The sequence below is a fragment of the Rhinatrema bivittatum genome, chromosome 6 (assembly GCF_901001135.1).
Source record: "Rhinatrema bivittatum chromosome 6, aRhiBiv1.1, whole genome shotgun sequence".
Classification (NCBI taxonomy): domain Eukaryota; kingdom Metazoa; phylum Chordata; class Amphibia; order Gymnophiona; family Rhinatrematidae; genus Rhinatrema; species Rhinatrema bivittatum.
Genome location: NC_042620.1, coordinates 72113062 through 72134344, shown reverse-complemented (window position 1 = coordinate 72134344; position 21283 = coordinate 72113062). Strand labels below are relative to the sequence as shown.

Below are 21283 nucleotides of genomic sequence, written 5' to 3'. Positions count from 1 at the left end.
ACCCTTAACCAAGCCCCAATTACCAAAACTACCCAATATGATTTTTGCCTAGTATCTTTCCATACACCTTTACTTGAGTCCATATTAAGTTCAGAGTTCCATTCCGCCTCCTCAAAGTACATTCTTTCTAGAATTCTTTCTGTAAGGACATAAGAACATAAGATATGTGATACTGGGTCAGACCAAGGATCCATCAAGCCCAGTATCCTGTCTCCAACAGTAGCCAATCCAAGTCACAAGTACCTGGCAAGTACCCAAATATTAATAGATCCCATGCTACTGATACCAGCAACAAGCAGTGGTAATGCCCTATTGATTAATAGCAGTTTATAGACTTCTCCTCCAAGAACTTATCAAAACCATTTTTAATCCCAGCTACACTGGCTGTCTTAACCTCATCTTCTGGCAACGAATTACAGAACTTAACTGTGCACTGAGTGAAAAAGAATTTTCTCTGATTTGTTTTAAATGTGCTGCTTTCTAACTTCATGGACTCTTGTATCTTTTAAGGTAGTGCTGCTTCTCTTGGGGAAAAAACAAAAAAAAAACCCTCTGTTCTTCCTCAGGACTTTTCAGTTTCTCCCCATCCTTCATGGCTTGGACTCCAAGGACACGTATCCCTCTCTCACTTTCATCTTTGGCATTCTCTACTACACTTTCTGATGGTTAGTGGTCCAATGCTCCTGACTCCTCTTCAGCTGGCTGGACAATCTGGTTCATGAAGGCTACCTCTGCTTTCTTTCACTGGCCTCAGCCCTTCAGCTCTCTCTTTGAAACTAGTCCACAGGGCATGGGTTAGCCATGATAAGGTACTACTACTCTCCAGCTTGCAGTAATGCTTTTGACTCCTGGATTTCCACCATCTCTTCCCCTGACTCAGGCTCCTTCTCAGCCCACTGGGTACCTTGATACAAGGAAGCTACATCAGCATCAGCACATCTCGTCTTTCCCATTTAGTGCCTGCTCTACTGGTTCTTGCCATTTCTTCTTTAGCATGGTGATCTCTCTTACAAGTTGTATCAACTCTCATTCCAACTTTGCCACAATTTTATCTCAGCCACCAGCTGTAGCCATTTACCTTTGTATAGCCTGGACTCCTGAGTGTGGGCTCCCCAGATCTACCACCATGGCCATTTTTTTTCTGGCTGCGCTTCTTCTTTCAAGGACCACACGCTTTTGCAGTTCCAACTTTTTTCTCCTTTTCCAGAAACCACTCTGGCAGCAAACTTTTCATTCAAGGACCACACCCTGTTCATACACATACTTTTCCTTCTCTTCTTTATCTTGGGGAAAAAAGAAACAAAACCTTGCTTATCCAGCTCTGACTTTTCCCCCTCTCTCAGGGAAGCTAGTCTTTTGGCCTGCTAATTTTTTTACACTCTTATAGCTGCTTCTGCAGCCAAGCAAGTCCCTTATGGACATTTTTTTCATTACACACTCCTGTGCTCTGTACATACTCAGAGCATTACTTCACCAGCACAAGCCTTGTGCACTGTGCCCTCCTGTACTCTGTAAATTGGTTTGGTTTTTTTAGAGCCACAGGCCTTCTGCTCTGTGCAGGAATAAAACAGGCTTCTAAACTTTCTCCTGTTACTGTTTTTTCCTTTAGTGTAAATCTTTGGTCTCTACTGCTGTCTATCCTAGAACTTCTCAGCACAAGTTCCTGTTCTGTGTCAGGCTTTAGAGAAAAACCAGGTTTTCCATACAAAAAAAAATATATTCTCTCTTCTTTCTTTCTCTCTTTTTCCCCTGGAGGTTTGAGCACTGCTGTGTTGCTATATAGCTCAGATTGTTTTGTAAACCAGTTTCTGCTTGTACAATGTTGTAGAGCAACCAGGCTTCCAAACTTCCATTCCTTTTCTGCTTCATGAGGCATGGATCTCTGGCTGTACCCTGTTTACTGCAGAAAAACCTCACTCCTGACACCATATGAAAGATAGCACAAGTGGTGTGGTTGGTCTCACGCGAGATGTAGGTGGATAATAGGGGAGGAGAAATAGCCTAGTGGTTAGAGCAGTGGACTGTGAACCAGGAGACCAGGGTTCGAGCCTGCTGTCGCTCCTTGTGACCTTGGGCAAGTCACTTTACCCTCCATTGCCTCAGGTACAAAAACTTAAGATTGTAAGCCCTCTGGGGATAGAGAAATACAGTACCTGAATGTAAACCGGTGTGAAATCTCAATTGAGATCGAATGTCGGTATATAAAAATAATAAATAAATAAACAATACCTGCGTGAGCAATAAAACAGCCTTCTGAAGTCCCTTCTCATGGTCCTTCTAGCAGAGAAGGGAGTCTCCGTAGTCATGATGGTCTTTCAGTTGAACCAATGCGTCCTGTATCTTGTCACCGAATAGATTTTCTCCGGTACAAGGCAGATCAGCGAGCTTGTCTTGGGCTTTATTTCTCAAATCAGATGCTTGAAGCCAGTGCCCTTCTGGCACTGATTCCCGCTGATAAGCGAGAAGCAGTTTCAAAGGAATCATAAGCAGCCTGTACTTCATGCTTTCCAGCCTCGAGGCCTTTCTGTAGTATAGCGTTGAGGTTATCTTGTTGTTTATGGGGAAGAGTATCAGCTATTCCCTATACTTGCTTCCAGAGATTCCTCTCATATTGTGTCATATATAGTTGATATGCAGCTATGCATGACACTAGCATAGATCCTTGAAAGATTTTTTTACCTAAAATATCCAGGAAATTTTGGTCTTTACCAGGGGGAAATGAAGAGAGGCACAGTCTCCTGGCCTTTTTCTGTGCGGATTCAACTACCACTGATTGGTGGGGTAGTTGTGGCTTTTAGAATCCTGGAGTATGCTGGACAAGAAACGTTGCTTCTGTCTTCCTATTTAATGGTGGCACAGTGCAAGAGTGCTCCCATAGGCGATGCTGGAGGTCTAGGAGTACTTCGAGGATGGGAATAGCCATAATTTCTTTGGGGGCATCCACAAATTGGAGGACTTCCAATGTTTTATGAAGTGTGTCTTCTTCGGTGATTAGGTCAAAAGGGATTGTCTCTGACATTTCCTTTATAAAATTAGCAAAGGAGAGGTCTTCTGGGGAAGACCATCTCTTCCGGAAGAAAAGAGATGGTCTTCCCCAGAAGACCTCTCCTTTGCTAATTTTATAAAGGAAATGTCAGAGACAATCCCTTTTGACCTAATCACCGAAGAAGACACACTTCATAAAACATTGGAAGTCCTCCAATTTGTTCCGGAAGAGATGGTTCTGATAGTATGTCCTCTGTAGAAGTGTCAGTGTCCACATCCTCCCACGGGTCATACAGGGCCTCTGGCTGAGATCCCAAGGGAGGAAAAAGACCTGGTACTCCTGGACGTGTTGGCATCGATGGATCCCTCGATGGAAGATGCGGCGGCACCGATAAAGATTTAGGCAGCATCGATGGGAATCATGGGCGTCTTGATCCCAAGAGTCCTGTTGGAACAGGAACCGGTTCCAGCATCGGTGGAAGCGACGCTGGAAGAGGACTGGAGTCTGTGCCTTCATCTTCTGATGACCCCGGAATGGGTATCGGGGGTTTCGGAGACTCAGTAGGTCGTCTCGGTACCGATGGCCCCTCAGCTGGGTCGGAAGGGCACAGATGAGTGCGTCCAGGTGGTCGAGTAGTGGTGTGCAGATCGATGGCTCTGGTGTCTGTGCCGGTATGGGGGCCGACATCGATGGAGGATGAATGCTCCGGAGGGCATCGAGGACTGCCTGTTGGATAAGCTTGTCCAGCTCCTCCCTGGAAGCTGGCATAGGTAACACAGCACTAATCACAAAATCTGCCCTATATACAAAAATATATTCCAGAGACTGTTGGAGACCCGCCCCCCTCTGACGTCACTGAGGACTGTGACGGACGTTAAACGGCGCCAGAACACCGGGTGCCTGCACACAGGGATGCCACACAATATCACCACCAGGCTCCCTGAAATAACTAACAGTGATTAGAAAGACAGAAAGAAAGAAAAAAAAGGTGAAAGAATCCATCTGGAACTGAGAGGGGAGGGGCGGTGAGTGATCCTCGATCGGGAGACCCGCCCCCTCTGACGTCACTGAGGACTGTGATGGACGTTAAAGCGCCAGAACACCAGGCGTCGTGCGCCGAAGGGGCTCGACAAAGGGGCACTCCCCTTTGTGCACCCCTTCGTGCATCCCGTAGTGTTAGCCATTCCCCATGTTCTTTTATATCTCTTGTTAACAAACCCCATATTTAAATGTTTAATGTATTTGACAAAGGTAACGCATGAGTTCCTGCAAATTTTGTTTAAATGTAAACCGATGTGATATGTAAAATCGAACACCAGCATATAAAATAAATAAATAAATAAATAAATAGAAAACAAAATGTAATTAGATTAGTCTACTGGTATGTCCTTCAAAACTCTTTCTTGTCACGTATAGCCGCAGTTATTTTATATAAATATATTTTTTTCATCGTTTTTATTTTTTATGTTATTTTATATTATTTATGTAGGACCCACACTTCAGGCGTTTGTATATCAATAAAACCCAAATTAGTACTAGCAGGATGCTAGTCCTCACATATGGGTGATTAGCAAGCTAGAGGCTGAGTCATTTGGGATTGAGGCAACAGTGAAGTATTGTTGTTGAAATGAATCAGCCGAAGATCACAGCAGGTTGGATGCAGAAGGAGTTGGGATTACACTGGAAACAAGTTCTTTAAGACGGATTGTCCGTAGGCTGAATCTTGTCTTCCTTCTTTGTCTAAACAATAGTGAGCTGCAAAGGTGTGAAGAGAACTCCATGTTGCTGCTTTACAAATGTTTAGAATAGGTACAGAGCGAAGGTGTGCTACTGAGGTTGACATTGCTCTGACTGAATGTGCTTTTACTCGCCCTTGAAGAGTAAGGCCTGCTTTCTCATAACAAAACTGTATGCAATCTGCTAGCCAGTTTGACAAAGTATGTTTACCCACTGCTTTACCTGGTTTGTTTCGATCATAAGATACAAAGAGTTGAGTGGATTTCCTTTGGACTGTAGTGCGGTTTAAGTAGAAAGATAGTGCACGTTTACAGTCCAAGGTATGTAAGGCTCGTTCTCCCTGGTGAGAGTGAGGCCTTGGAAAGAATGTTGGTAAAACTATAGATTGGTTCAGGTGGAATTCCGTGACTACTTTTGGAAGGAATTTAGGATGAGTACGGAGGACCACCCTGTCATGTAGGAACTTTGTAAAAGGTTCGTATGTGACAAGTGCTTGTAGTTCACTGACCCTTCTAGCTGATGTAATGGCTATGAAGAATACAGTTTTCCATGTAAGATATTTAAGGTCACAGGTATCTATGGGTTCGAATAGAGAACGCATGAGCCTGGCTAATACTACGTTCAGGTCCCATTGTATGCTTGGGGAATGAAGTGGAGGTTTAAGGTGAGTTAAACCTTTCATAAATTTACTGACGAGAGGCTGTGTAGAGATAGGTGTGTCTCCCAGCTTGTTATGGTAAGCTGAGATTGCACTCAAATGTACTCTTACAGATGAAGTCCTAAGACCAGAGTCTGAAAGATGGTATAGGTAGTCTAGTAGTGAGGTAGTGGGGCAAGTGAAAGGATCTATAGATTTCTGAGTGCACCACAAAGTAAACCGTTTCCATTTGTAAGAATAATTTTTTCTAGTGGAAGGTTTACGTGAAGCTATCAGCACTTGAGATATAATGGTTGGAAGGTTGAGTGGTTGTAAGATCAAGCTTTCAACATCCATGCTGTCAGGGAGAGGGATTGAAGGTTGGGATGGCGCAACCGACCCTGATCCTGAGTTATGAGATTGGGAGCTACCCCCAGGCGAATTGGATCCCTGACTGAGAGGTCTAGCAGTGTGGGAAACCATCCCTGCCGAGGCCAGTATGGGGCTATGAGTATCATGGTCCCTTTGTCCTGTTGTAGCTTCACTAGAGTTTTGGTTATGAGTGGTATCGGTGGATACACATGTAACAGGCCTGAGTTCCAATGGCGAGCAAAGGCGTCCTTTGGTAGGTTGTTCTCCTGTTGTAACAGGGAGCAGTAATTGTTCACTTTGTAGTTCAGATGGGATGCAAAGAGATCTATTGTTGGTTGACCCCAGCGTTGGAAGATCTTGGTTGCTATCGTTGGATCCAAGGACCACTCGTGTGGTTGGAACTGACGACTGAGGCGATCTGCTATTATGTTGCGGATGCCTGCCAGGTAAGTGGCTCGTAGAAGAATTGAGTGTGCTAGGGCCCAGTCCCAAATCTGAGCTGCTTCTTGGCAAAGGAGGTAGGAACCCGTTCCCCCTTGCTTGTTGATGTACCACATGGCTACTGTGTTGTCCGTTTGAATCAGCACAGTCTTGTGTGAAAGGCAATCCTTGAACGCATGTAGCGCATAACGTATAACTCGAAGCTCTAGGAAGTTTATTTGAAAAGAGGCTTCGGCTTTTGTCCACTTCCCTTGGGTCTTGAGATGACCAATGTGTGCTCCCCAGCCTAAGGTGAGCACATCTGTAGTTAATGTCACTTGTGGAACTGGTTGCTGGAAAGGCAGACCTTTGAGCAAATTGTTCATTGATGTCCACCAGAGGAGGGAGGAACGCAGTTCCTGCGTTATCTGAATGCGAGTGAACAATGGTTGAATGGCTTGAATCCATTGAGATTTGAGTGTCCATTGCATTAGTCTCATGGTCAGTCTGGCCATAGGAGTGACGTGACCTGTGGAGGCCATGTGTCCGAGTAGGATGAGGCACTGATGAGCTGTAACTTGAGACTGATTCGGAGAGAGTATGCCAGGAGAACGAGTGTTTGAGCACGGTCTCTTGGAAGAAAAGCTTTTGCTATGGTGGTATTTAGATCTGCACCTATGAATTGTAACAGGTGAGATGGTGTGAATTGGGATTTCTGGTAGTTGATGAGAAATCCCAAGGAGTGAAGCAAGTTGACTGTGAGCTTGAGGAAACTGAGAGCTCCTTCTTGTGTCTAACTCCTGATGAGCCAATCGTCCAGATAAGGGAAGACATGCACCTTTTGTTTGTGAAGATGTGCCACCGCTACTGCCAGACACTTTGTGAACACTCGAGGTGCTGAGGCTAGTCCAAATGGGAGCACTCGGTATTGAAAATTTTGACCGTTGACTAAGAATTGCAAGTACTGGCGATGCGGAGGAAAGATGGGAATGTGAGCGTAGGCGTCTTGAAGATCCAGAGAGCAGAGCCAATCCCCTCTTTGAAGGAGAGGTAGCATGGTGCCTAACAACACCATCCTGAATTTTTCTTTTTTGAGGAATTTGTTGAGATTTCTGAGGTCTAGGATGGGACGAAGGCCTCCGGTTTTCTTTGGAATGAGGAAATAGCGGGAGTAGAATCCTCTGCCCTGCTGAGGCCCGGGGACTGGTTCTATGGCCCTGGCTCTCAGAAGGGTGGATAATTCTGCTTGTAGAATTTTGGAATGTTGGTTCACTGTCCAAGATGAGATTGGTGGAGTTTCTTTTGGTACAGTGAGAAAATCCAATCGGTAGCCGTGAGCTGTTATGGAAAGTACCCACTGGTCTGTGGTTATGGAGGTCCAGGTGTGATGGAAAAAGGTTACACGACCTCCTACCGGCAGGTGTGGGAGTGGGTTGGTGGGTTGACTGCTGCTCTCTGATTTTCTTTCAAAAACCTGATGTTGAGGCAGTTTGAGGAGGAGGTTGGGGCCTTGCAGGCCTTTGCCTAGCCTGTGGACGTTGAGCTGGGCGAGATGGTCTTGGCCGGTTTGATGGGGGATAGTAGCGGCATTGGCGGTAGTAAGGGCACCTTATATCCCTTCTAGGAGGTCTTCTGACAGGGGTTGAGTCTCCTGAGGCAGTAAGGAGAGTTGCTTGAGTGTCTCAGTATGATCTTTAATAGCTGCAACCTCTTCTTTAACCTTGTCACCAAACAGGTTATCCCCCAAACAGGGAAGGTCGGCTAGTCTCTCCTGTACTTCCGGCCGGAGATCGGATGCCTTAAACCAGGCCCATCTACGTGCTGTTATTCCTGAAGCTGAGAGACGTGCTGCAGTTTCAAAACTGTCGTAGGTAGCTCGGACTTCATGTTTGCCTGCCTCTAGGCCTTTATGCACCAGTTGATGGAAGGGTTCCTGATATTGATCAGGAAGTGTGAGTACCAGGTCCTGGACTTGTTTCCAAAGATTTCTTTGGTATTGGTTCATAAAGAGTTGGTAAGATGCAATCCGAGATACCAACATAGAGCCTTGGAAAACTTTACGGCCCAAGTTGTCCATGAATCTGTTGTCTTTTCCAGGTGATGTAGAGGCATGAGACTTCAATCTTTTAGCCTTTTTCTGGGCCGACTCCACTACCACTGACTGGTGAGGTAGCTGGGTCTTTTGAAATCCAGGGATTGGTTGGATTAAATAGGTGGCATCTGACCTCTTATTTACCACTGCCAGTGAACCTGGATGTTCCCATATTCGGTACATGAGTTCCTGTAATACCTCATGTACTGGCACTGCCAAAATCTCCTTGGGAGGATCTACAAATTGTAGGACTTCCAGTGTCTTTTGCCTGGAATCCACCTCTGCATGCAACTGGAAAGGAATAGTGTCCGCCATGTCCTTCACAAAGTTTGAGAAAGATAAATCTTCTGGAGGAGACTTCCTACGGTCCTCAGGAGGAGATGGTTCAGACAGTATGTCTTCTTCTGAGGAGTACTCCGTGTCTGTATCTGTGCTTTTCTCTCTTGGGGACCTCAGTGGTGTAATTGGCACCAGCAGTGTCTCTCTCGGCATCGGTGGAAGTAAAGGAGAATGAGGCTGATGAGGTCTGGGAACTCCTGAGGGTCCTGGAACAGGTTCTTCAGTGATGTCTCTGGGCTTTTTCGATATTGCATCGAGTAAAGTGTCCAGTTTATTCATCAGTGGTTGAAGAACCGTGAAGTCTGAAGATGGCACCGATGGTGTCACCGGTGGAATCGGTGAAGGCATTGAGCGAGGCATTGCGGGCATTGGATGCGGAATCGATGGCCGGTCCGGCGGAATTGATAGAAGTATCGGCATCGATGGTGATGGATCCAAAGGCATCGGACCTGGTGTCGATGGTGACATCGGTGTCGATGGCTGGCATGGTACCGTATCGAGAAGCGCTTGTCGAACCGCTTGACGGATGTACTCGTCAAGTTCCGCCGCATAGCTGATGGTATCAGAGCAGCTATGGGGGGAGGCGGCGATGGCGATACCGATACCTCCTCAGGGCCCTGAGGAGGTATGGTGCCCGGCACCGATATCAGTGGGGATCGCCCTGGTACCGTAGGCCTTGGAGCCTCCGCGCTCGTCCGAGCTTTCTTAGCGGAGGAGGCCGTGTCCTTCGATGGCGGGCACCGGGTCGATGGCGTGCTGGCGTCGATGCCGAAGCTTCTCTTATGTTTTTCGCTGTCGGAGGTGGACGCCTTCGACGATGGCGAGGGGGAGGGAGTAGAAGCGTCTCCGGCCTCACCTGGAAGTCGTCGTTTCAGTACAACTTGCCGTATCGATGCCGACGGCGATGACTTGGCTGACGTCGATGATGTTGGGAGCAGTTGAATTTTGAAGAGGTGCTCCATCTTCTCCATCCGGAGGCGACGTCCCTTCGATGTCATCTCAGCGCATAAACTGCAAGACTTGATATCGTGTTTCTCGCCGAGGCAAAGAACACATTCTTGGTGCGGGTCCGTAATGGACATGTTTCTCGCACAATTCGAGCATTTTTTAAAACCCGAGGCCATTTTTGCCAGACAGCCGTCGACGGCAATGGACAGAAAAACGGTATGGAACAGACAAAAATCTTGGGGGGAAAAACTTACCGCGATGGAACGGAAGGGAGACCTTTGTGGTGGAAAGTTTTTCCTAAACTTTTATGTGTGGTGAAAATCACCACAGGACTCCAGATTAACCGCGAGGCTAACGGCTCCGCGGAAAAAAGAAGACTGAAGGGAGACCCCTGTGGCAGGGAATATCATGGCATGCTCAGTAGGCACTCTGGTGCCAGTCAAAAGTTTCATAGAAACTTTGAGAGAAGTTTTTCCGTATAGGGCTCCATTACTGATGTCACCCATATGTGAGGACTAGCATCCTGCTTGTCCTGGGATAAAACAGTTTCCTGTTTTTCTAAAGAATTTAGTTTTATCTAATGATTTGAAAACATTTTTTAGGTCTATACAGTGTAACTTATTAGGATTCTTAGAAACAGGTCATAATTCAGCTCAAATAATTTCCTGATAATTTTAAATTAAATTTAATCCTGGGAATGAACCTTGAACTAGTCCTCCCATAAGTGTGAACAAATTAGGGGGTGGAACTTTCAGGCAAGGGGGCTTCAACAATCCTGAAAGGGGGCACATTGGCTGCTCAATCAGGAAAGAAAAAAATGGCTACACTGTTAAGTCTTGGTACCATGGAGGCAGTGCAAGCTAAGGAGGGAAGAAGCTGACAAAACATAAGGACATTATGAAGCATGCTATGGCTTAGCCATGTGTCTTTCGGTAGGCCAGGGAGAGGAGCTGCTTCTGCTGTGGTAAACTCAGGTGGGGAGTCACTTACTCTGTGGCAGAACTGAACATAACAGCCACTATAGTGTTCCACAACTCTGGCCTCTGCCCTGCTGCTGCAAGGTCCATACCCAGGAAAAGAGATCACAGCTGCTGCTAGTCAGGGAAAAGAAGTGGTGAGATTGGGGAGAGGAACGGGCAAAGAGGCCAGAGAGAATAAGGAAGAGGAGGTGAGGGAAGGTAGAATAAAGGCAAAAAGTGTAATAAAAAAAAAGTTAAATAAGCAAATCAAAACATGAGAAAATATAAAAAGATGAGCAAATTAAGAAAAATACAAAAATAGAAACAATTTGTAAAAACAGTAAAAAAAAAAAAGGTTGGGCAGGATGAAGTTTTTTCAGCTCCTAAAAAAACTTTTAATTGGCACTTAAGTTGACTGAAAATTTTTCCAGCCCTTACAACTATGATGTGTATGTTTGTCCAGTATGCTTTGTTTTGTGTATGTGGTCTATGTCTGGTGTGGTCTGTCTGCCTGTCTCCCTCTCTCTGTCTTCAGATATATTGTATCTAAGCCTCTCTGCATCTGTCTTTGGTTTGTCTGTCTGTGTTCTTCCGTCTAGATGTGGTATATCTGTGCCTCTCTCTGTGGGGTATCTGTGTCACCCCCGTCTCTCTCTGTCTGTGTGGCTATGGGGCATCAGTGTTGGTTCTCTGTGTCTGTCTGGATATGAGGTGTCTGCCTATCTGTGCCCATGTGTGTGTGAGAGCTTACTCCTTTCAGCAACCTGAAGAGAAAAAACATGGGAGCTTTGAGACACTGGTTGGTAGTGTGGTTGCCTAGTGAATATCTTTCACTTGCATGAATAGAAGATTGCTCACATCTGCTCCACATAAGCATATCTGAAGATAAAGCTTTCAATTCATTCACTCTCTTCAAGCAAATTTTTATCAAAAAGACTATCTTAATGGTTAGAAAAATAAAGGAAGGTTGAACCCACATATACAAATGATTTCCCCATAAGGCCATGCAATGTAATATTCAAACTCCAAGAAATCTGTAGCCTCAATACCTTAGACATTTGCAGCCTAACTGTACTGATTAACTTTACCACATCCAGTTGAGAAACCAAAAGGGTGCCCCAAACCTCTAGTATTACAAAAAGGAAACAAAAGAACTTTCACAATACTCGTTCAGGTCTAAATTTAAGCCTGACAGCAAGAAAATAAAAAACTGGCTAACAAAACTTTAGATGTCCTGACATGCTTCTCTCTGAATCACAGGGAAAACCATCTTTTAGGAAATATAGTTGGCTCTGTAGGGAGAAGAAAAAAAAAAAACTTGCTCAAAAACTCCATTTCTTTCTTCTCTCTCTCGAGGTGAGAAAAGAAATATGACTGATGGAGAGACACAAGAAGATTCAGCAGCTCTATAGGAACTATCCAATCACAGTCCTCCCCGGAGACCAGAAGAAGAATGGTGTGAGATGAACAGCTACTAAAGAGGAGGGAGTGAAACAATGATTATATATAATCTCACATCTTCTTCAGATTTTGACAAATAATGCTGGTGAGGGAGTTGAAATATTTTTTATAATGGAAATACTGAAAAATGATTTTGACTAAGAATAATAAAAGCTTGCATCCTATCCTTGCTCAACAGTAACCTGTGGATTCTGACTAATGTCAGATCTGCCACAATCAGGGCACTACCAAATACCCCAGGGTGGCTAGACTTGGTAGACAGTAAACACACCTAGTGACTCTGGTAATATTTCTTTAATTTGCTTACATGTAAAGAGCCAGCACAATTACCATAGGCTGATCTGAAGAAATCAGGAAATACAGACAAATATATATATATTGTTTCAGTTGCTCAATATTAAACAGTAGTTCATTATTTAGTAGACGGTTATGAATTGGAACTTTGCACTTTTGGGTGGTCTCACAACATGTCAGCTTTTGTCCAGGAACAGCTCTGTTAGTTATCTACATTTCTAATAGCTTATGAATAACAGTTTTATCTACATAACCATTATTAGCAAATAGCATTTTCCCAGATGAGAAACAATATCCAGTCTGAAATGTGAACTGGCTGTAACTAGCTAAAATTTATCACTAACTCTTTTTTTTTTTTGGGGGGGGGGGGGGGGGGGCACTACCGGTCAGCGCAAATGAAAGGCAGTAATATAATATTCTAGCTAATTCTATAAAACCAGCACAGGGATAAGTTACACTGTGAAAAACACAATATGGACCATGCTGGGCCCTCTAAGATTTGCCACTAGTGTGCCATGTAAAAGAATAGCATCACTTTAAATCAGCTAGAAAACCTTACATGCCATGCTGCATTTACGGTTGCATGCCAGGTCTGCTGTATGTACAGCCTTTCTTGCACACAAATTCAAATTTCCAGAATGTCTCTTCTACACTGCCCACAAACAGGCAAACAAAACAGTTAGGTCAATGAGATTATGAAACAACTATAACTCAAATTGTTTAATCCAATACTGGAATATCCAAAATTCAATTTCTACAAGCATTTCTGAAGGTAGAACAAAAAAGCATAAAGGCTCTCAGACGAATATTTTTAATCTCCAATCTAATTTGGCAAGTCAATTAAGTCTTTAGACTACATGTGAAAACATTTTCAAGAAGAAAGACGACTGTATGGAAAGAAAGCAAAATTGCTTACCTTGTAATAGGTGTTATCCCAGGACAGCAGGATGTAGTCCTCACATATGGGTGACGTCACTGACAGATCCCTATTGCGGGAAATCTTTCTTTCAAAGTTTCTAGAAACTTTTCACTGGCACTCTGAGCCCACCGAGCATGCCCAGCATGCCATGATATTCTCTGCCACAGGGATCTCCCTTCAGTCTCGTATGTAGCAATAAGCTTTAGCAAAAATAAAATAATAAAGGTAACATACCCAACTCCGCGGGGTGGCGGGAGGGTTCTGTGAGGACTACATCCTGATGTCCTGGGATAACACCTATTACAAGGTAAGCAATTTTGATTTATCCCAGGACAAGCAGGATGCTAGTCCTCACATATGGGTGATTAGCAAGCTAGAGGCTGAGTCATGTTGTAGTGAAGCAACAGTGAAGTACTGTTATTGAAAATGAGTCAGCCAAAGATCACAGTAGGTTGGATGTAGAAGGAGTTGGGATTAAACTGGAAACAAGTTCTTTAAGACAGATTGTCCATAGGCTGAATCTTGTCGTCCCTTGCTTGTCCAAACAGTAATGAGCTGCTAAGGTGTGAAGAGAACTCCATGTTGCTGCTTTACATATGTCAAGGATTGGCACTGAACGATAGTGTGCTACTGAGGTTGACATTGCTCTTACTGAATGTGCCTTTACTCGCCCTTGGAGAGGAAGGCCTGCTTTTTCATAGCAAAACTGTATGCAATCTGCTAACCAGTTGGATAGAGTATGTTTACCCACTGCTTTATCCGGTTTGTTTGGATCATAAGATACAAAGAGTTGAGTGGATTTCCAGTGAACTGCGGTGCGGTCTAAGTAGAATGCTAGTGCACGCTTACAGTCCAAGGTTTGTAAGGCCCGTTCCCCTTGGTGAGAATGAGGCCTTGAAAAGAACATGGGTAAAACTATGGACTGGTTCAAGTGGAATTCCGTAACTACTTTGGGAAGGAATTTTGGATGTGTACGGAGAACCACTCTGTCATGTAGGAATTTTGTGTAGGGTGAGTATGTGACAAGTGCTTGTAACTCACTAATGGCTGTGAGGAAGATAGTCTTCCATGTGAGAAATTTAACATCACAGGAATTCTCATGCGTTCTAAAGGAGAACGCATGAGTCTTGTTAAGACCAGATTCAGGTCCCATTCTGTGACAGGTGGCCGAATTGGTTTGAGGTGAATTAAACCTCTCATAAATCTACTGACAAGGGGATGTATGGATACTGGTGCATCTCCCATCTTGTTATGGTAAGCTGAGATTGCACTTAAGTGTACTCTTACAGATGAAGTCTGGAGACCAGATTCTGAAAATGGTATAAGTAGTCTAGTAGAGAAGTAGTGGGGCAGGTGAAAGGATCAATATTCTTTTGCCTGCACCACAAAGTAAATCTTTTCCATTTGGAAAAATAGTTCTTTCATGTGGAAGGTTTACGTGAAGCTATAAGCACTTGAGATACATTGGTGGAAAGATTGAGTGGTTGTAAGATCAAGCTTTCAACATCCACTGTCAGGGATAGGGATTGAAGGTTGGGATGGCGCAACCGACCCTGATCCTGAGTTATGAGAGTGGGAGCTATTCCCAGGTGAATTGGATCCCTGACTGAGAGGTCTAGAAGTGTGGGAAACCATACTTGTCGAGGCCAACACGGGGCTATGAGTATCATGGACCCCTTATCCTGTTGTAGCTTCACAAGAGTTTTGGTTATTAACAGTATCGGAGGATACGCGTATAGAAGGCCTGAGTTCCAAGGGTGAGCAAAGGCGTCCTTGGCTGGCTGGTTTTTCTGTTTGTGTAGGGAACAGAATTTGTCCACTTTGTGATTCAGATGTGATGCAAAGAGGTCTATTGTTGGTTGTCCCCAACGTTGAAATATCCTGGTCGCTACTGAGGGATCCAGGGACCATTTGTGTGCTTGGAACTGATGACTGAGTTGATCTGCCACTACGTTTTGAATGCCTGCCAGATAAGTGGCCCGGAGAAACATTGAGTGGTTCAGGGCCCAGCCCCAAATCTGTGCAGCTTCTTGACAAAGGAGATATGAGCCCGTACCTCCCTGTTTGTTGATGTACCACATGGCTACTGTGTTGTCCGTTTGGATGAGAACAGTCTTGTGTGAAAGGCAGTCCTTGAACGCATGCAGTGCATAACGTATAGCTCGAAGCTCCAGGAAATTGATTTGAAACGTTGCTTCGAGCTTTGTCCAAGTACCTTGGGTTTGGAGAGTGTCTATGTGAGCTCCCCAACCCAAGGAGGATGCATCTGTAGTTAAAGTTATCTGTGGGACTGGTTGTTGGAAGGGTAGGCCCTTACGCAAATTGTCCTTGTTCACCCACCAAAGAGAGGAACGTAGCTGGTGGGTTACTTGAATTGGAGAATGCAATGGTTGAATGGCTTGGATCCATTGGATCTTAAATTCCATTCAGTTACCCTCATGGCTAGCCTTGCCATAGGAGTGACATGAACAGTGGAGGCCATGTGGCCTAGTAAGGTTAGAAACTGATGAGCTGTTGCTTGTTTCTTTGAGTGAATCGAGTTTGCCAACAGGGACAGTGTTTCTGCTCGATCCTCGGGTAGAAAGGCCTTTGAAAGGATGGTGTTCAATTCTGCTCCTATGAATTGAAGCAGGTGAGATTTATTTATTTATAACTTTTTTTATACCGAGGTTCAATTAACAGGATTATCACTTCGGTTTACATTACAACCATCAAAAAACAACATTTGGAGTAAGATGGGACTTTTGATAATTGATAAGAAAGTCCATGGAGTGAAGTACAGTAATTGTTCGACTAAGAGAAGTTAGAGCTCCTTGTTGAAATTGACTTCTGATGAGCCAGTCGTCTAAGTAGGGAAAAACATGGACACGTTCCTTGTGCAAGTGTGCTGCTATTACTGCTAGACATTTGGTAAATACTCTGGGAGCAGAGGCAAGTCCGAATGGCAGTACTCTGTATTGGAAATGTTGATGACCCACCATGAAGCACAGATATTTGCGATGAGGAGGGAATATTGGAATGTGAGCATAAGCGTCTTGAAGATCCAGAGAACAAAGCCAATCTCCTGTTTGAAGAAGTGGAAGCATGGTGCCTAGAGAAACCATCCTGAACTTTTCTTTCTTTAGAAATTTGTTGAGATTTCTGAGGTCTAGGATGGGATGTAGGCCTCCGGTTTTCTTTGGAATGAGGAAATACCGGGAATAGAATCCTCTGCCCTGCTGAGCCCGGGGCACTGGATCTCAGAAGGGTGGATAATTCTACTTGCAACTGGAGTATGTGATTTTTGCTGAGAGAAAGAGGTCTCCGAGGAGAATCTGTTGGAAATGAGAGGAAATTGAGTTGGTAACCTCGAGATACTATTGCAAGTACCCATTGGTCTGTTGTTATTGGTATCCAATTGTTGTAAAATTCGGATACTCGGCCTCCTACACGAAATTCCGGCTGAGAATTGGAGAGGCAGCTGTGTTCTCTGGAAATGGTTTCAAAACCCAGTAGCAGGGCCTGTCTGCGGCGGAGGTTGAGGCCTAGTTGCCCTAGGTTGTCTTGGTTGAGGCCTTTGCTGTGTTCTAGAAGGTCTGGCCCTAGATGTAGGAGGGTAGTACCGCCTTTGTCTATAAAAAAGCCTTCTAGATTCTTTCCTTTGAGGCCTACGCCTGGAGTGCGTAGGGGGATCCTGTGGAATTGAGGAAAGCTGTCTGAGGGTTTCAGTATGTTCTTTCAAATGTGTAACTGCATCTCCTAAGCAGGGGAGATCTACTAATTTATTCTGGACCTCAGGCCTGAAGTCCGAGGCCTTAAGCCATGCCCAACTCCTGGCACTGATCCCCGATGCAGCCACCCTGGAAGCCGTCTCAAAGCCATCATAGGCTGCTCGGACTTCATGTTTATCTGCCTCCAGTCCTTTATGGATGATGGCTTGTGCTGCCTCTTGATGTTGAGATGGAAGAGATGATAGAAATTCCTGCATTTGTTTCCACAAGTCCCTTTGATATTGGGTCATGTAGAGTTGGTATGAAGAGATTCTCAAATTCAACATGGCCCCTTGATAGACCTTGCGACCCAGGGAATCCAAAAATCTGTGATCTTTGCCTGGGGGATTTGATGAATGTGGTCTAATTCATTTGGATTTTTTCTGTGCAGACTCCACCACTACTGATTGGTGAGGGAGCTGCGACTTCTGGTAGCCAGGAGCAGACTGCACCAAATATGTACTGTCCATACGTTTATTGACAGCTGGCACCGAGCAAGGATGTTCCCAAATACGATGTTGCAATTCTAGGAGAACATCATGTACTTGCTTTGGAGGGTCTACAAATTGAAGTACCTCCAGGGTTTGTTGTCTGGTATTTTGCTCTGTGACTAATTTGAAGGGAATGGTGTCAGCCATTTCCTGGACACAAGTTGTGAAGGAAAAATCCTCTGGAGGAGATTTTTTTTGTGGATCAGGTGGAGATGGCTCAGACATAAAGCCTTCAGATGAGGTTTCTGATAGTGTGTCACTCCAAGTGTCATATTCTTGGACTTGTGGAGAAGTTGTTGTAGTTTTAGGTGGTGGAGGAATTCCAGAAGGTCCTGGTAATGGATCTTTAGTAGATGATGCCTCAGGATGCTCTTCCCGTGGATTAGAGGGAAGAGAATCAAGCAGATCCTGATACCTTTTCATTAAGATCTGGTATAGTGCTGACTCTGGGTGTCCTGGATCCCCAGGAGTGAGTGGCACCGATGGTATTGGCTTCGGGACCAAAGATGGAGGTATTATCTTCGGTGGCCGCCTTGAAGTCATCGTAGGTTTAGTACCTGGCATCGGTGCAGTTGTGAAGATCAATATCGGTGCCGGCATCGGCAGGGTCATCGGTATCGGCATGGTGACCGGTGTTAGCGAAGTCATCAATATTGGCATCGATATCGGCATTGGTGCTGCTATCGGCATCGGTGATGTCACCTGCATCAGTGTTGCCACTGGCATAACTGCCGGCATCGGCGCTGTCGCTGGAATCTGCTCCTTTAGGGCCTGGACCACCGTTTGTCTTATTAAAATTGACAATTCCTGAGATACAGCTGGGAGAGATGGAGTAGCTGTATGCGGTGGCGGTGTGGGAGTTGATAATATATCACCTGATGCTTGTATAGGCTCTATCGGCGATGTGGGCCCTGACGGTGGTGGCGAAGTTTCCTTAGTCTTCTGCCATTTTATGGTCGGTTCTCCCAGGGAGGGGGTTACTGATGGCGTCTGTGTGTGTCGGTGCTTATGTTTGGGCCTATGTTCGACTACTGACCTTATCGATGCCGTCGAAGGCGATGGCGATGCTTGATCTCCCGATCCTTCCAGGCGACGTCTCTTCAGCAAAACCTTTTTAGAAACTCCTGCTGGAGACGATTTCGTCGACGTCGAGGGAGAAGGAATCAGCTGAAGGTGGAAAAGGTGTTCCATTTTTTCCTAAGTTTCCTTCCTTTGGGAGTCATCTCTGCACATTGAGGGCAGGATGAAACATCGTGCTTGTCCCCTAAACAGAGAACACACTCAAGGTGTGGGTCTGTTATAGACATATTCCAATTACAAATCGGACATTTTTTAAACCCTGAAGCCATCTTTTCAGCAACAGCCGTCGATGAAAAGAGGGAGGAAAAATTCAAAGAAAAAAAGTTTTTACTTTCAGTAAAAACGAGACTAATTTGTCACCGTCCGGTGAAAAAGAGAGAAAAATCCCTTGAGAAAATATTTTGAAAATCAATGACTTTCCAGTCAGAAAATGTGTGAGGAAAACTCACAGGACTCCTATCTCCGCGATGCTTACAGCAGCGCGGAAAAACGAAGACTGAAAGGAGACCCCTGTGGCAGAGAATATCATGGCATGCTCAGTGGGCTCAGAGTGCCAGTCAAAAGTTTCTAGAAACTTTGACAGAAAGTTTTCCCGCAATAGGGCTCAGTCAGTGACGTCACCCATATGTGAGGACTAGCATCCTGCTTGTCCTGGGATAAGAACAATCACTATAAACAAAGTTAAATAGCAAAAAGTCAACAAATAAGGGTAACATAATATAACACCATCCGCCTATTTGATCCTGCCAACTTTGCTGCCACAGATCTTATTCTATCTGATCTTCTCCCTCCCTTGTTCTCTCAGCATTTCCTAAAAACATGCTGCTGCCATTCTGACCTTCATAAAGAGAGAAACAGTACGAAAATAAAAGCTAAGCTATTCCTCTTTGCAGTAAGGATGCACATTATTTTAAAACATTTATAATCTGCATGCTAAGTATAGCTCAAGGTGGCTTACAATAATATATATATATAATTAAAAGCATAGACAATACAGGTCAAAAATGAATGTAAAAAATAAAGTTACTGAGGCCATTTTCAGTTTGCTCTAAATGGAATGAACTGAAAATAACCTCAGTTGAAGATACTTGCAAATTTTGTATATTTTCATATTAGTTATAAAAAAAAAAAAATGGCCTCCATGGCCATCTCTGGACCCCCTCTTGCCCCATAAAAGAAAATCAGGGCCTCCACAGCCCTCTCCATACTCCCTACGTTCCTGCAAAAGATGACAAGGGGCCTGGGCCTATCTAGCTGGGCAAAGCACTGAGGTCACTTTGGCGCCTGCCTCAGATGCAGCTGGCACCATTACATTATACGGTTATGACAGGTCACTTTGGCATTGGCTTCAGTGTGGCTTATACCATTTTTAAAGCTACTACCAAGCCAGGGCAGGAGTAAGTGGGAATTGCTTCTGCCTTTCAGACCACCAAGAGCCCCAATGATGTTTGTTACATTCATCATACTAAAATCATGTTAATTCTGAAATTGTAATCTCTCTAAAAGTAATTAAGTGACCAAAAACTACTTGTACCCAAAAAATAAAAAGTTATAAAATGCCCAGTACCCTGACAAATAATGTCATTCATCCACTCTATTCATGTCATTAACAAAAGCTATAATTAAACAGGTCTCAACAAATTAGCAATTAATGTTTGATTTAGGAATATATCAGTGAAATGTGTAAACAAAATAAATCCAATTAAAAATGTCATGCTTAAAAAATCTATTATAGAGGCAATATGGCCAACTGCAGCAATTTATAAGAAAATGACTTTTTTTTTTTTTTTGCTATATTAAGATGTAAAAACAGGAAGCTGAAATAATAATCAAGAATTTTAAGCACATTAAATAACAGCTCTGTAATTTAGACAAAGTTGTGAAACCTACAGCTGCAGCTTACAAATTGAAAACAATACATTTAATGAACTTACGCTGAATATGAATGAATTGTTTTGGCTGCTTAAATTCCCCTTTGTACAGGCGATTGTAGTAGATGACATTGCTCTCTGCCTCAGGCACTGGAATAACCATGCTCTCTTTTTTTTCTCTAAAAACCTGTTGCGCTGAGATAGCCCGTTGTAAATGGTGCTCCTGAAAGAATACAAAAGTGAGAGTTTGAAGGAATTCAGCAAATGTTTACACCAGAAAACAGTACTGAGTCTTAAATAGCAAAGAACATTTTTACCAGATAGATGCAACAAAAGAAAAAAAAAACTGGACGCACATGTTTGAACCACAATAAAAAGAGAATTATTAAAACATCTGTACATCTTACGGGTTATTTAAAAAGTGGTAGCTTGAACTGTGATGGACGCTTTTCAGGATAGAACAACAATTGTCCATGCTGATCTCCACTGACTCCCAGTAGAATTTTGAATTAGTTTTAAGATGCTGTGTTTTGTTTTTTTTGGGTTTTTTTTTTTTGTTTTTTTTTTATAGTTTTGTGGGGATCAGGAAATCTGCGAAAATATGTGGAGTGGCAAACACCTTCAAGATCCTTGCATTCTTTGCAGAGTACTTTGCTGGTTGCACTCTCATTGATGGCTCTGACTATACTCCACCTGTACCAGTACTTAGAGTGGAGTATCTCCAAAATTGTGGAATGAGCTTCCTACTGAATTATTTAGCATGAAGGATTATATGACTTTTTGGTGTACCCTGAAGTCTATTTTATTTTGTGAGGCTTTTGACTAACTCGGGCCTTATTTAGTTTTAAGTATCAGATCAGTTTCATTTATTTTATATTGTTTAATGCTATTTTGTGTTTTTGTAATGTTCTATCTTTTAGGATTTTAA

At 43.9% G+C, this 21283-nt stretch overlaps 1 protein-coding gene across 3 annotated transcripts in view; it reads right to left on the bottom strand.

Moving 5' to 3' along the window:
* The window catches only part of EPC2 (enhancer of polycomb homolog 2), a 308407-nt gene that overhangs the window by 130981 nt on the left and 156143 nt on the right, over positions 1 to 21283 (bottom strand). For all 3 annotated transcript variants that reach the window (XM_029605440.1, XM_029605441.1, XM_029605442.1), the window contains one exon: positions 20419 to 20578. In XM_029605440.1, coding sequence (XP_029461300.1) covers positions 20419 to 20578 — 160 coding nt within the window. The remainder of the gene's footprint in view (positions 1 to 20418; positions 20579 to 21283) is intronic.